Here is a 15473-nt window from a genome sequence, read left to right on the forward strand (position 1 = left end):
ACAATGCCTATATAAAGGCACCAACCCCAATGACACAAGAGAGAGGCAAGTAAGCACATTCTAGCTCTCATACTTTATGATTTTTTAGCTCACGATCTACTACGAGATACTAACTTAATCATCAGAGGAACCTCGCCGGGTTAGCTACCCCGGGTCCTCTAACATTGATTCCTTGCAGGTTTCTTTGAAGAACTACCTAGCTCAGCAGTCGACACAGCTCGACACCCAATCTAGCCCCAGCTCGGCCTATTCAGCTCGTCATCCAAGTCCTCATCTATAAAAAGTCTTCCACTTCGGCCTCTGAGTCATCGGCCACCTGGAAGTAGTCCGAACAATAGGGTGCTGCCAAAAAACCCTTCATCACTCCCTAAACAAATCAATATATAAATTAACTATAATAAAAGCTTTAGCCCTAAACCTTACCCTATAATCTAAAGTCTAAACCCTTAACCCCAAAGGTTAAATCCTTAAAACCCCTAAATCTTAAATTTATTGTATAAAATGCCTTTAGAGGACACGGCAGTTTTCATAATTTGGGTTGATATAAACAACTCTTTTTTGCTAAGTGAGAAGAAGCCAAATAAAATTATCAAGAGAAATAAAACCTTAAAGCATAAAGGAGCAGTCAATGGAAAATGAAGAAAGAAATGATACCAAAACACACCATGTTCACATGGTAACCAAACAGGCAAATGATTCCATTCTTCATGAAACCCATGATTTTAACCACAATGAAATAATCTAATAACAAAAAATTTGGTTAGGTCTTGCTTATTTTTTCTTTTCCTATTTCTTCTTGGTTATGTCTTTCTTTTTATAAATGATTTAATCAAACCAGATGAGAGTGTATACTTGAAAATGGTTCCTTTGGTGGTCTGATTTGTTGCATAAAAAAACGGGACGAACGAAAAAAGAAAAAAATGTGTAAGAGAGAGAATGAGAGAAAAAAGAAGATGAAAGGGGGAGAGAGAGAAATCGGTGACATACCTCGCCGGAGTTCACTTCGGTTTGGTTGTTCTCATCTACCGAAGGGAGGAATGGCAAGAGATGAGGGAGTTCACTTTGATGGTCTGATCGGCAAAGAGAAGAGTTTCATCTGGTCTGCTGTAGTGAAATAGGGAACAAACAAAAAGAAAAATTGTGAGAGAGCATGAGAGGATAATAAGATGAAAGGGGGAGAGAGAAATTGGTGACTTACCTCACCGGAGTTTCAGTTGTTTCTTCTCAGGTGCCGAAGGAAGGAGAGGCGGTAGATGATGAACAGAGGTTGAAAACTTGGAATGGGCAAAGAGAATAGAGGAGGTTTTCGCTGGTGAGGTTTTGGGGAAGACGAAAGAAGGTGGAGACTTTGTTTGCGTGGGAGAGAAGATTTAGTGGGGCTATTCAATTTTTCATGTTTTTAGTTTGAGTGTTCTATAGCAGCAAATATGCAACCGCACCTACAGCAGCGGATTACATCACTCGCCGCTTAAAAAGGGATATATAGCGACGTCTTTCTTAGTGCCGCTAAGAAATCCATCACTATAAACTGATTTTGTTGTAGTGGACATTTGGTCAAACAAGCTCTAATATGATTAAAGAATTCTTCAACTAAAAAGCTAAAGCCTTTATATTCACTTTCTAATTATTTAAAATATCTTAGCTTCATTTTGAAGAAGTGTAGTGATTGGATTAAGTAGTATAGCAAGTGAAATCGTTTTCTCATAAACTTCTCCAATCTAAACACTGGCTCAACAAAACCACCTTGGGTATTTCCTCCTAATTATCACTATTACAACTGCTTGTGGTGATAACAATGAAGCTTAAACATACATTTCCTAACATGTAGTGAAATATGTTTTAGTACTTGTGATGCACCATTGACCCCCGAAAGGGACAGGGAGGGGGAAGTATAAGCTTGACTCAATTAGTGGGGTTAATGGATTAGTGGTGGTAGGGATTGTGAAACGTAAATTAATGAAAAGTAAGCAGACTTTTAATGTGATTGGTTGAAGATGCAAATTGTTGGGTTGTGTTTGTCTATTTGGATTTTGGAAGGCTGAATTGGATCCAGAATTACAAAATTCAAAAGACTAACATAAATACCTCCCCCCCCCCCATGTCAACAATGATTTTGAAATCCATCTTATTGGCAGAGTTGGTCTCTCCAATTTCATGGGTTTATAGATTAATTCAGCTGCACTGTCTCTAGAACCAAACAACAAGATCTCTTAACTTACAGATGTTGGAGTGGTATTGGCAATAGAAATTCCATTTCTACCTTAATGCAAATTGTTGGAATAAAAGCATATTCAGGGACCTCACGTAACAGTTTAAACTTTTAAATTGAATGGTTCCTTGAGATGATATTAGAGCTTGTTTGACCAAGTGTTCTATCACGCGTTCATTATAATTAAAAAATTTCAGCACAAGGTAAGGGTGGGTATATGCTTGTCCATGCTTCAAGCATAATAAGCTTTCACATGAAGAGATGTATTAGAGAATAAAAATTTAGACCCCATTAGGGAGGACTTTTGCATTGGTTGAACTGCATTGATTGAGCCACTTTGAAGAAGATACCCAACGTACTTCATAGGAAAGTTGATTTTGCGACTTCTACAAGCCTATTTTTAACATTCCAATTTCTACCAAAAACGGCTTCATGGTTTTTTGGGTTTGTCAGCTCATGTAATGCCAAAAGCCATTGTGTGGAAGCACTCCCAAATGGGCATAGGGGTGGACAAGAACCGAGCTTTCCACAAACTATTTAAGCTCAACTTATGAAAAGCTTCACTCAGTTTTGTGCCTAAAGCAAACTTCGAGCCTAGTTTGAGCCCAATTAAACTTAGCTTGTGAGGTTTGTGAACCTAATTGAATTTATATTATATATAATATTTTTCTAAGTTTTTATATGTATAAATAATAAATGATTTTTATATATAATAAGACAATTATTTTTATGTATAATATATATAATCTTTTTATATGTACAATTTCTTATTTTTTATATGAAACTTGGGAGAGCTACACCTTACGAGCTTTCGAGTTAAGCCAAATTCGAGCTAATGTTTCTAGTTTGAATAGAGTTCGAACTCGAACTCGAGTTACATGTTTTTCTACCAAGTTGAACTCAAATAGTCCGTTATTCGGCTCGATTTGGCTTGCATCCACCCATTAGGACATCATTCAAAAGCATGGGGTGACAGGCTTTTAGGATTTTAGGTTTACTTGAGACAAAAACAGCCTCAAGCGAGATATTCCTTGGTATACAAACCTGTAAACTACACATTTTACACCCTTGATCTGAGCCACTCAGTTTTATTCTCTCTTCCATGATATATATATTCAACAAATAAATGGAGGAAATCTGGGCTTTGATTCTTTCAATTTATATAAATGTCTTTGACTTTTTCTTCTTCACGGACTTGAAATTCCAAATCTTTTAAAATGGCTTCTCCCATGAATCAAACCTTCTTCCTGGACCATACTCTGAGAGACAACAAATTTCACCTAATTCCTCTAATTAGAATTACTATTCTTCACCGATCAAACCGTTTCCTGGGACCATCTTTTGAATAACAGTCTTTAACAGGATATTCCTCCTAGGGTTTTCTTTTTTTTTCCCCATCTGGTGGAACTCTAAAGATTAATTATACACCTACACCCCAGATTGTCCCTTACCAATGGGATTTTCTGAATCAATTGGAGTTCAATGCTTGTGCACTGGTTAATACCAATGGGCAGCCGCATCAATTGCAAGTGGTGAACGATCGTGACATTGGCAAAGTCTTCAGTTCTCGCAGAATGCCTGGCTCTGGTGGACTAGGGTTTAAGGAAGAAACTGCGTGTGCCATGACGTATGACTCGATCTGGAGCATAAATTTCCAGTCTACATTAGATTAGATTTTGACCTAGCCAACCTCCCCTTGTCATTGCTAGGCATTTCTGGTTGATAAGACCATTAAATTCTGTTTTTGAACATTCAGTTTTCAGGTCAGTTGAAGAATAACCATCGGCGTTAGTTCTAAGATTTCTTTCTTTCTTTTTTTCCAATGGGAAACCCCTCTTCTGATATCAGGCTGGAGAATTAATCTCAGTGTAGTTCCCCAACACGCCATGAGAGCGGCGGAGTTTGACTTATGCAGAAGATGGAAAGATGAAGTGATAAACTTCCATATAAGAATGTTTAAGAGCCTAGCTTGCTACGTTCATAGGGAGGCTTGAGGCAACAAATAAAGGGAAATGTCATAAATCTGAACACAGTCAAGAAGGATGATCTATGAACAACCCAGCTGAGACTATGTCCTAGTATGCGTATTTTCGTTATCAAATAAACAGTAAATAGTGATGTTTTATCTTCCGAGGACTTGTCTCACTTGTGAAAAAGAAACCAGTATAGCTCTGTCGGATGGAAGTATGTAGGGCTAAGATCATATATATATCAATGCGGTAGCCAATCCTTTTCAAGCTTAAAAACATAGACATGGCGACGAGGGGCAGCAGCTTTTAAACGACACCTCTACCGCCTTATGGGACAAGAGTTGGGTTTGCTTCAAGTATCATTCCTGATTTGGGTGCCAACTCAAGTTCCCTTAGGAGCTTGCTTGCCACACGTGAACTCCTCTTCTTCCCAGATATATGTCGTTTATCCTCTCCTTGTCTATGCAACCTTACCTCTACTCTACCACACAAATCTTTAGAACCTATCTCTCACTGATGATGATTGAGCAGATTCCTGAATCAGTTTGATATTTAAAATAAAAAAATAAAGAAAAGAAACTGAGCTTTCGTAACCATGGAAGCAGTGCATAGAGTCAACTCAAGTAATCATCTCATAGCTTTCTTTCATTCTTTCTAAAGTATGAACATTCTAGTTCAACCACAACCTGTTTGACGCTGCTTACTAGAACCTAGCCCCGCCGCTCCGCTCCGTCTAATGAGCCTCGCTTTCCATCTTGGGTCAAAAGGTTGAAGATATCATCCAAAACAGACCACCATCACGACGTATGCATCATTGCAGCTACAGAGTTAAAGCCAAAGAAGCTTGGATAAAGCCAACCCGGGGGTCCACAAAAGAAAGAAAAATCTCTTTGCTACTCTCTCTCTCTTTCTCTCTCTCTCTCTCTGTAAGCATGCATGACTAAGCCCAGGGCGTTGCAGCAGGGCGAAGCAATCGTGGATGCCCGTCATATGGTGGGTCCAAATTAATTTGCTCGTAAAATTTCCTCCGGAGTTGAAATAATCATGAACAAGCCTGTAAGTAAAGCTCCACCCAAGCATATAAAATGAAATGTGGCTACGTTGTTTCAACTTTCAAGCGTCCGTATGAGCTTGAAACAAGGAGTTGGAATCATATTCAGATGGGTTTGGAGAAAGCTTTACGTTAGCTGTCGCCTGTTGGCTCTATATTGCCTGGAGGATCAGAAGAAAAAGTTGATAAAAGAGTGCTGGTCATATTTCTGGAATGGGACCTTTATATGAGTTTTATCTGAGCTAAGGAATTAGAAAAGCTTCTTCTTGAAAAGGCATCTACATGATTAGCCCGTTGTCATCGACAGTGAGTTTAGGGGAACTGCGATATGATTTGAGCCTACTCCTTCCAGCAAACCCTTTTTTTTTTTTTTTACATGGGTCAATTTTTACCTTACTCCATTAAGTTGCATAAGAATATGTGAGGAATTGAGAGAAAGTTGTCAGATTTTCTCTAGAAAAAGAAGGAACCCAGATGCGTTTTCTTGGCATGAAAAATACGCTGGGAGGCGTCGGGCCCATTACAAGATTTTCTGGATTCTAAAAACTTTTGTCTGAAATGGAAATTGTTTTTTCTTAATTAAACCCTAAGAAAATAAGAGAAAAGCTGTAATGTAATGTTGTATACATAGCTAAACAAAAAGAATGGACGGCCCCAGAACCAGTGATCGGTCTTGTGTTTTTTTTTCTGGGCAATAAATTAAAATCGTGCTCAAGAAAAGGAATCCATGATTTGAACTCCTATTGATCAATCAGAGAGAGAAAGAGAGAGCATTAACGTAGACCTCTGTTGACTTTTCTTACAGGCTAGACACGGTTGATAAAAATTCCCATCGAGGTGATTTCTCCTCACCAATCAGGCAATCAAGCTTCCTGTATTGGGACCATTCCCAGGTGGCAACAAACTTCACCTAGTTTATTCCATCTAAAGTGACCTCTCTTCTCTAATCAAACCCCTTGTCAGGCCATGCTTTCAGTGATAGATGTGTTCTCTTTGTTGGATCCTTTTGTCCACCTCACCAAATTCCAACACAAAATTTTATTCCTGCTTCTTGGATGGTCTCTTGCAATGTACATTTGGTTGTTTCTTTACAAGCTTGAAGGGTTACCAACTGGACGGCCCAATCTACCCGTGTATTAGACGTCACAGACCCACATCGCTTGCAAGCTGAGTGATCCATCTTGTTCTTGGCAGAGGCTGTCTTCTGCATATATTTGGTGGACTATCTATGGCCTTTGGCTCCAATAAAGGCTGAGCTCTGATAAAATAATTATGCATTCTAAGTAAGCCATCAGCATTGCCCATATTACAGCCTCTCCTTATGGGTGTTGTGTCCTTCTAGGGATTGTTTCTCTGAGTATTTTACTCCATATCAATGACCAAATACAGGCACAACCCACCTAGTTTTTCAGCTGTTTGAGATCAGTTAGACCATTCCATTTGTCACAGGCTGGAGAATCTCATTGAAGTCCCGACAGCTTGACTGACTAAAGAAATAGCAGATTGGATATTCCATGAGGCTTGCCGTATTTATGAGACTAGCTTCATGCCCTTATGGGGGAGAGCCAAGAATATTGATTTATATTGATCAGACACGTGGAAAAAAATTCACAATAGGATTTCATTTGACCAAGGGACTATTTTGATGATTTTTTAAATAATGGGGCTAGGGTTTTCTCTTAGGTTATCCAAAAGTAGTCATAGTTGGGGGATTTTCGTTATTCATAAGTGGTAAATAATTCTATAATTCTCGTCTTACTTATTTTTTGAAAAGAAAAAAGAAGATATCAGATTTTCCCTTTCGGACAAATAATACGAGTTAGCCAGACTACCAGTGGCTGGCCAAGCTTTTGATAGTTCCAAGCTAAGATCTCTGTAGGCAGGGAGGCAGCTTTTTAAGGCCAACTCTGCCACCTTATTCGACAAGAGTATCATTCAAGATTATGGGTACCTAAGTTTCGAAAAGTGCTTGCAACTCGTGAACTCCCTCCATTTCCAACCTAGCTAATAGCAAAGAGGACTGTCAGCAACTAATTGTTCCGGGATGGGAATGAGATTCGGAACTTACGTTTCTCTGACAAAATCAACTGGTAAAACTGATTTTCGTTAGACTTAATTGAGCCTAAAAATCTTCTTTTCATTAAAACAACTCTACTAATTAGTATACATGCTTTGACCTTGCATATATAGTTATTATCTGCATATTTTGTTGTAAGAACCTAGCTATTTGATCTAGTTATAATTTAGCAGATGATCTTCATTTCACAGGCCTACCTCCTAAAGTTTGTCGTTGATATTTACAGACCTTCATTTTGCTTAGTTGTAAACAACTAAGAAGTATTTAATGTTTTCAGAAAACTTGCCTTGCTCGCCCATTCCACTCAGCCTATTGCCATGTCTACTAATCCCTTGGTATGAGGTGAACTGATGGAGTAAAGGTGGGTTTTGATTAATGATGAAATATGCTCTGAAATCATAGAATGCTAAAAAAAGATTTCAAAGTTAAAATGCCTCACTCAAAATTTCAGTGACTTACCTGCTATATGAGGAGTAATGGCATTCTCGATCGTTTATCCTGGCTTGGTGAATATCAGTAAGTACTGAAAATAGAAGATTAGTATTTTAATCATATATTGCATTCTATTAGAATGTTAAGTGAAAATCATAAATGTGATAATTTTGAACCTTGAAAAGGTTTCAATGGTTTAGCATTAAAAGAATTTAGTAATTTTAAATTTGAAGATTAATAATCTCTTTGAGATTGCCGTACCAAAATGATTTAGTTGTAGTTGTTTGAAGGCCATATTATATTAGAGGAAGGCCACCATCTGAGGTCATTTAGGCTGTGTTTCCTTTGATAGAAAATAAGATAGAAATGGAAGGTTGAGGAAGTTGTTTAATTAGGAATTTCACAAAATTTGTTAAGAACTTCCCTCAACTATCTGTTTCTCTCTTATTATTGCTATCAAACCAAACATAACCTCAGGGATATTTCCAAAGGAATATATTCATTTCTATTTCTTCACAAACAACCTGAAATCAACCCATTTAATTAGATTATGACAGTTTGGTTCAAAGGCTATTCAAAATCGAAAAAGAAATAATTCCGTTTATTGACGTGGTATATATGCAAACAAGCTAGAAATCATTGCTGCCCATCTCTGTTAACAAAGTCCGTGTACAAGTTTCTTAATTGATGCCATAAATCATGAAACTCTATGCTCCTCAAAACAAACATGTAGAAATCCAGCTAGAAACAACTTAATTTGCTTTCATGGTGACACATTCAGCCTATTGTTAGCACTTGCTCTCTCTCTCTCTCTCTCTCTCTCGACAAAGTTTAGTGGGTTGGTTAGAGATGAGAGGACTGAGCTGAGGTAGGGTAAGCACTGCTTTCCTAGGTTAGGCTTTTACAAGGCATTGTTCATCTGATAAATGTGTCCCACAGAATTTCAAAACATTCCGATGCCATTAGAACAAAATTAAACTAAAAGACTTTCTATAGTTGGTATATGGAGGAACCAAGCAATATATTCATTACATTAATAATAAGGTCTCCAATTGAACCAGAATATTAAAATAAAAACCATAAAATAGGGCGTGATGAGATGGTTTCTGATGAGTAGCAACTACTTATTGGAAAGAAAAAGAATTACTACAAACACCATCTCTCAATTAAAATAAAAAATACAGAGATTTGTCGATTCCCTTCCAGCCCTTCTGGCTTCAGTCTTCTTGGAATGACCATTTTCAACGATCATTTTGTTTCTTCCTCACTTGCTCCCTTTATTTCTACAGACACCGCCCTCCATAGCCTGCATTTCTGAATAATGCTTGCTTTATGTCTTCGGAACTTATTACTGTTCTCTGCTCCATTTCCTAAGACCATGAAAGATCGATCATATGGGAGGAAACATGAATTGATGATCATTAATGGCAACAATGAAAGAACGAAAAACAAACACAAAGGAAAATTCTGATAGAGCTGCCACTATGGTATCTAAGAGATGACGACAAGAAAGCAAAGGAACTGCTAGTGCTGGGTTGATTAAACTGTACCTCCGAGCAAGAAGCTTGCATTGCAAAATCATTGAAACAGCTTATGACACACTGCTGGATCTCAAGGCCCAGTGCCTCCAGTGTAGTTACTGTCGATAGCAATAATCCCGGCTTTCCTGCACAGCAAATCTCGATCCGGGTGTCCATGTTCCTTCTCTCCACATCAAACTGCAAAAGGAAAATCCCGATTCAGTAATTCGCTAGTAAAACTGGGTTGTTGGGTTGTTTCTTCCAAGGATCTCATGAGTTCATAGAGAACCATACCTTAGGTGAGTTTCTAACCAGGATTTCATTTGGTTTTAGCTCCTTGAAGATGCTCATCAGGTTCAACTGATCTGAATCCACATCAATCTCATCTTGCAAATTCTTGATTCTCTCCAGCAGCTCTTTCATGTAATCTATGGTGTCTCCAAGTATAGACGTTCTGTCCATCTGGTAATCGTAAATACCCACTTAGGTGGTCAGAACCACAACTTCTATATCTTGACTGATGAGGAATAAAAAACTTCATTACCAAGAAGAAAAACAAAAAACTGAGCGGATGAAAGCATTTTGGCCAAAACCACCGGTTTGAGGCATAAAATTCCAACCACCAACCAGAAGACAGTGAGAAGTGGTTCGATCGATGTGGACCGAGAAAAGAAAAACCTAAACTATATTGTGATAAAAAGAAGAAAACTGAGAAAAGAAATCGATCGAAGAAACGAGATTGAGTGATGATATAAACCTTGCTTATCTTAGGAACCACTGATCGGAGCATCGAAAGGCGGTCGTTCAATCGCTTCCTTCTCCTTCTCTCGGCCATTAGATTCTTGGATGGCTGACCCTCCACTTTCTTTGATCGGTTCTTCCTCTCTAAGCACATGCCCATGTTGAAAACTGGGATTTCGGGAGCTTGGACGGGCTCCATCTTACAGGTAGTCGGCCTCTCCTCCAAATTGCGAAGCTCATCGCCGAGCAGACCGTGTTCTTCATCCTCCATGAGCGAGGAGGGATAGTCTTCTTGAGACGGGAACGATGGGGTATCGTGTTGTTTCTTGTATGATGATGAATCTTCCATCTCTGGTACCCATAATCCATCTGCATAGGGGCAGTAGGTTTCATTGAAGGGACCATTGAAACCAGGCACGGCAGAAGTAGATACGGCGGCCGCGAGTCCTCCGAAGGAAGAATTTGGTCCGACGACCAGACCTGGGTTCTCATCAAAACAGTCAAAGCTCCACCCATTAGTGAACAACTCACTCATACCTCCTGTAGCAGGGAAAGTCTCCCATGTCTCTCTTCTAAAAGCTAATAGCTCCTCTAAGAAACCATGTTCGTTAACTTCCATCTCTCTCTGCTCTCTGTTCTCTTTCTCTCTCTACTAACACAAGGTGCTGTTATTACTCAGTCGCTCACTCAACATAAAAAAAAGGAACCTCACAGGGATGCTAATCCAGGAAGAAACCTTGATAAACTGAAGTTGCACCAAGTTGAAGGAATATATATAAACACATATAATAAGACGAGCGTCGCTCATAAACAAATTGATTATAGTTTGTAATATGGTATGTTATATGCATTAGCACCTAGACCCTAAAATTGAAACGGAATCTGCTTTTTCTTCTACTCTCTCTCTCTTTCTCCCCCTCTTGTTTTCTTGTCTCTCTCTCTCCATCTCTTGCTCTTGCCCTCAGTCTCTCTCTAAGGTGATTTCGTGTCTTTTTCACCGAAATCTGCAATCCAACAGACTTAATATTTAATTCCCATCCTCTGAGAACTTTGACCCACACATCTGTCTGAACCGAAAAGGATGGAGTTAGCATCGTAGACCCTGTCAGGTTCTTTGTATATACAACCTCTGAAATATTAATTAGCGATGAACAGAACTCAAAACACCCCCACCCCATCTCTCTCTCTCTCTTCCGTCTTGGACATGGAGAAGTGCTGAGTTGGGTCCCATTCTCCATGCTTCTCACCTTGGCTTAGCTCACAATTTCAAATGGGTGGGTGGCTTGTTTTGTTGTTTCCCAAACTTTTTGATCTTAATTAAGAAATAATAATTTGTATAATTCTTTTCTAATTAATTAATTAATTACTCTCATTAATGAATAATGACATGTTTGTCCTTTTTATATCCTTTTTTATTGTGAAAATACTTGTGGTTGATCTCTAGATCTCTCTCTTTGAATTACTTCACCATCACAAATACGTATTACGTACACTCTAATCCTGCACCATTATTTTTTAGTTTTTAATCTGAGGCAAAGCTTTGGCGGATGCGGTCGATAAGGCAATTGGCCGTATGATAAGGGGCACTTGTCCACACAGTGTTTCTAGTTTGTGCACATCCCATCTTCAATAATGTTGTCATGGACCTACAATTGTTTACTTGTATTTACTCTCATATATGATTAACACCTTTTCTTTTTACTGTAAAGGGTGGCAACTTTCGGGTCAACCCGCCAACCCGTTTTCTTTATTCTTTCTTGTCAAGGCTTGAGAATGAGCACCCTTAAAATCAATGAAGATTGAAACATGAAATGAATCAGATGGTCCTGATTTTATTTTTTTTTCATGAATATAACCCTCCATACCCGTTAATAAGTCATCCGACCCGACTCAGTATAGGGTTTTCTTGGAAGCCGTGTGAGCAAGAAAAGAAGGGAAGTTTTTTTTAAAAGTAAGAAAAGAATTCAAAATCCAGTCGGGTTCGGTTCCACTGTTCTTGATGGTCAGCCCCACCAACCAACTTTTTGTTAAACTGAGTTGGGATCATCAAGGCCCGTAGGCTAGAGGGTTGGGATACTGAGTACCGGTCCTGTCGAGCTACAGGGTCGATGGATCCGGGATGTCATGGTATAAATTTGTATGAGTAGAATAATTTATTTGTTGTATTTAGGACATGAAATGATTATCGAGGGGAATATTCAGGATAATTGTACCAGTAACCACTGCAAATGCTAACACTGCCAGTTCATTGGGTACTGTTTGTTGTCTTTATTTACCTTGTAATTCTCATTTAATTATTCTAATCACTGGTATTATTAAACTAATAAGGGGATCAATCAAATGAGTAAGCTATTAATAAGCCTGATGAAGGAATGGACAAATTTCTAGGTGTTGGGGCCTTAAGGCAAGCAGTTCCAATCGGGCTACAGGAAGAGGAGCTAGCAGCTAGCATTATTATGGGTGATTGGGAATCTCTATGGGTTCCCCATGGGACATGGGGGGGGGGGGGGGGGGGGGATGTCCTTGAAGTTGCAGAGCTACTACATTACATGTATAATAAGAGGGAAGCAACGTGGGCCTAGATGATCCACGCTATATCACTAATAAAAACAAGATGACATGCCACAATATTTGTCATTCATGGACCTCTAACACTGTTTCTGTTGCAGCTGCACTTGCTTAGTCCATTCACGTTTGCTACTGCTTGCCATTATTACCAACTGTGCTATCAACTCACTGTTCATTGCCCCCTTTTTTTTTCTTTTGGAGTCATTACCTTCCTAATGCTGCCACTTCCCCACCCTATCCTACTATTCAATCTTGTTGCTTTCGCCCTTGCACCATCCCCTTAAAATAGCCCGGATGAATTGGGCCACTTTTTTTTTTTTTTTGTACCAAACCAGCTGAAAACCAAGACACGACATCCCCCTCTGCTAATTGAGTACTAACCTTGAAACCATACTTGAAAAAAGGGCCGTTACCCAAGGTTGCATGCTGGCTCCCACCGGCTATATCTAGGGTACCCTTTTGTGTGTGTGTGTGCCTGCGTGGGCGCGCACAAAGGTGGCAAACTCGCATCTACCCACAAACCATTCTCACATTCATGCCCACATGACACTACTAGCACACATTAAGGCCTCGTTTGTTTGATGGTATCTCATGGGGATATGTTGGTTAATCGGGCAATTAACAAACTTTTCATGTTCTGGTGCCACTGTAATGGGTCCCGTTGAAAGTAAATTTTCGAAGAGTATCGGTTACCTGGAGGGTGGATAAGTTGCTTATCCATTTGCCAAGAACGTTAATCCTCTCCTATCTCCCTCCTTATCCGGGTAAGTGAAAGCGCGTAAGAACACTTGCATCAAAGTTATTCAATCAACTTTTGCTTTTGCTTAAATAAATACATTACCCAGGTACCCAAAAATGAACGAGGCCTAAAATGAATATATATATATATATATATATCCCTTATTACCATTTATGGGGAGATGTTTCCAATGCATGGCTTTAGTGTCTTGTGGGTATGGTGTAGGAACTGTTTGTGGGTAGGAGACCCGGAGTGCTAGGTGGCTAGTTCAGACTCGAACCTGCACGGAAATCAGCTGAGATTTTTTATTACAATTAGTTAATAATTAATAAACAATATAAACTTGCATGGAGAAACCAAAATTTAGCAATGAAAACATTAATTTAATCAAAGATTATGCATCCAGTGTAGGGGACCAGTATTTTTGTAGGAGAAAGAATTATATATTTATATTAGATTCACCCAGCTCAGCCCAGCACATTTCTTGTTTGTCAACCGGGCCTGGTGATGGATAGATTAGCCGTTTGATTAGTTATAGGATCAGAGTAGATATAAGGAGAATAGGAATTGATAGCTGATAGCTCAGCTATGGAGAGTAGAGACAGTAGAAAGACTACATTAGGGTAGCTATAGTAGCTGAAGAATTTAATCGTTGTCATCTTCTTCCCAATCCATCTTCTTATTCTCATTCTTATTGGTAATTAATAAATTACAGGAAATAACTGTTGCAATAATCTTGGAAGAAAATCTAATTGACCTTTTATACTTTTTTAATGTCAAATTCTGTTAAAAAAATATAGAAAAACAAGTAAACAGATCTACGGTTGCCAGCAGCCTGCTACTGCTTACGTTGGTTGCGCCCTTAAGAACAAATCTAATTTATTTTCTCCTCCTAGGATTCCAAACAAGTACTGAACCATATCATACAAGCTCAACCATCTCTCTTTCTGAACCCATGGATTCCTCTCTGCTACTTTTGTCAATTTAATCAAAAAGCTTTGATAAAACAGAACGAGGGCATCGAATCTGAGCCACATGGTTGCTACATGGGAGGCTTAAAAAATAAATTGTTTAGTGAAATAGTATAGTATATAAAAGAAATATGGCAGAAACATGGGCTAATTGAGCTTGCAAGGCTCTTTAGGTTATTAGGGTTTGTAGCTCAATAGCTGTGAGCGATTTTATCCAGAATTGAAGGGAAAAATAAAATAAAAGAAGAATAATCACGTACATATTCTTTGCATCGAAGTTCGGTGCACCTAAATTTACAATTGATCATCATGGGGAATGTCTCTTGCAAGTAAGTAATAGGTACGTAAATGTAGTTCACTGTAACTCATGAATAAAATGCGAGCAGCCTAACCTAAGCTGCTGCTACTACTACAGTACGAACACAATACTTACTGGAATACAATGGAACTAGCTCGGACATAATTGGTCTACGCGGATATATAGGCCCTCGATGCTGGTATATGTATAGCATATATCTAGGGTAATGAATCCTGAGTGGCCCACCATCTCATTCAATTCCGAGCAAGTGATCTGTGGGCCCCCCCTCCCCTTTGTAGATTGCAGTTTGCAGCTGATCCTGATCAGTTATAATGATGATCCCAATTCCCAAATACAAATAGGTTCCGTCTCCGTGTCCGGTTTGTGGTTTCATTTCATCCATGATTTTGATGCTGGCCGGATTTGACAGTTCTACGTATTTGGGGAGCCCCGTTTCCAATTAGCCAGTGTCAGCCCTGGCCCCTGGCCACAAGTTGGGTCCTGGGGGTGCGGGGTGCCCCCCATGAGGTCACAACCTTTCTGCCATATGATACAAGGAGTCGGTTCTTTTCTCAACACTTGTCCATTAGCATTTCTCCTTGATCACATCAGATTCAGCCTCAGGGTCGGTCAGGCAACTAGCTAGGGAAGAGTGTTGTAATTTGCACCCACCAAGTAAGAGCTGATCAGCCCGGCAGTCAGCGGGGACACACAGCAGACATATTTTCTTTCTTTCTTTGTGAGAGAGACAGAGAGAGAGAGAGAGAGGTGGTGTTAATTATTATGTAAATGAGTGAATGAATGTATATATATGGTGTCATCATCGTCATCCTCTGCGGCTGAACTGAATGTATATGCGCAGCAGTTATGCTTAACTGAACTGAATCTCTGATCATG

General features: G+C 39.2%; 1 protein-coding gene across 1 annotated transcript; it reads right to left on the reverse strand.

Moving 5' to 3' along the window:
• Positions 1-8744: 8744 nt before the first annotated feature.
• On the reverse strand, positions 8745-11085 carry BHLH093 (beta HLH protein 93). Its single transcript, XM_010277200.3, has 4 exons — positions 10017-11085; positions 9554-9721; positions 9290-9457; positions 8745-9109 (listed from the first exon to the last, which is right to left on the reverse strand). The coding sequence occupies exons 1-4, from the start codon at positions 10617-10619 to the stop codon at positions 9023-9025; spliced, it is 1026 nt and encodes a 341-aa protein (XP_010275502.1). The 5' UTR covers positions 10620-11085; the 3' UTR covers positions 8745-9022.
• Positions 11086-15473: the final 4388 nt, after the last annotated feature.

Source organism: Nelumbo nucifera, chromosome 1, assembly GCF_055504915.1.
Source record: "Nelumbo nucifera cultivar China Antique chromosome 1, China Antique-T2T, whole genome shotgun sequence".
Lineage (NCBI taxonomy): Eukaryota > Viridiplantae > Streptophyta > Magnoliopsida > Proteales > Nelumbonaceae > Nelumbo > Nelumbo nucifera.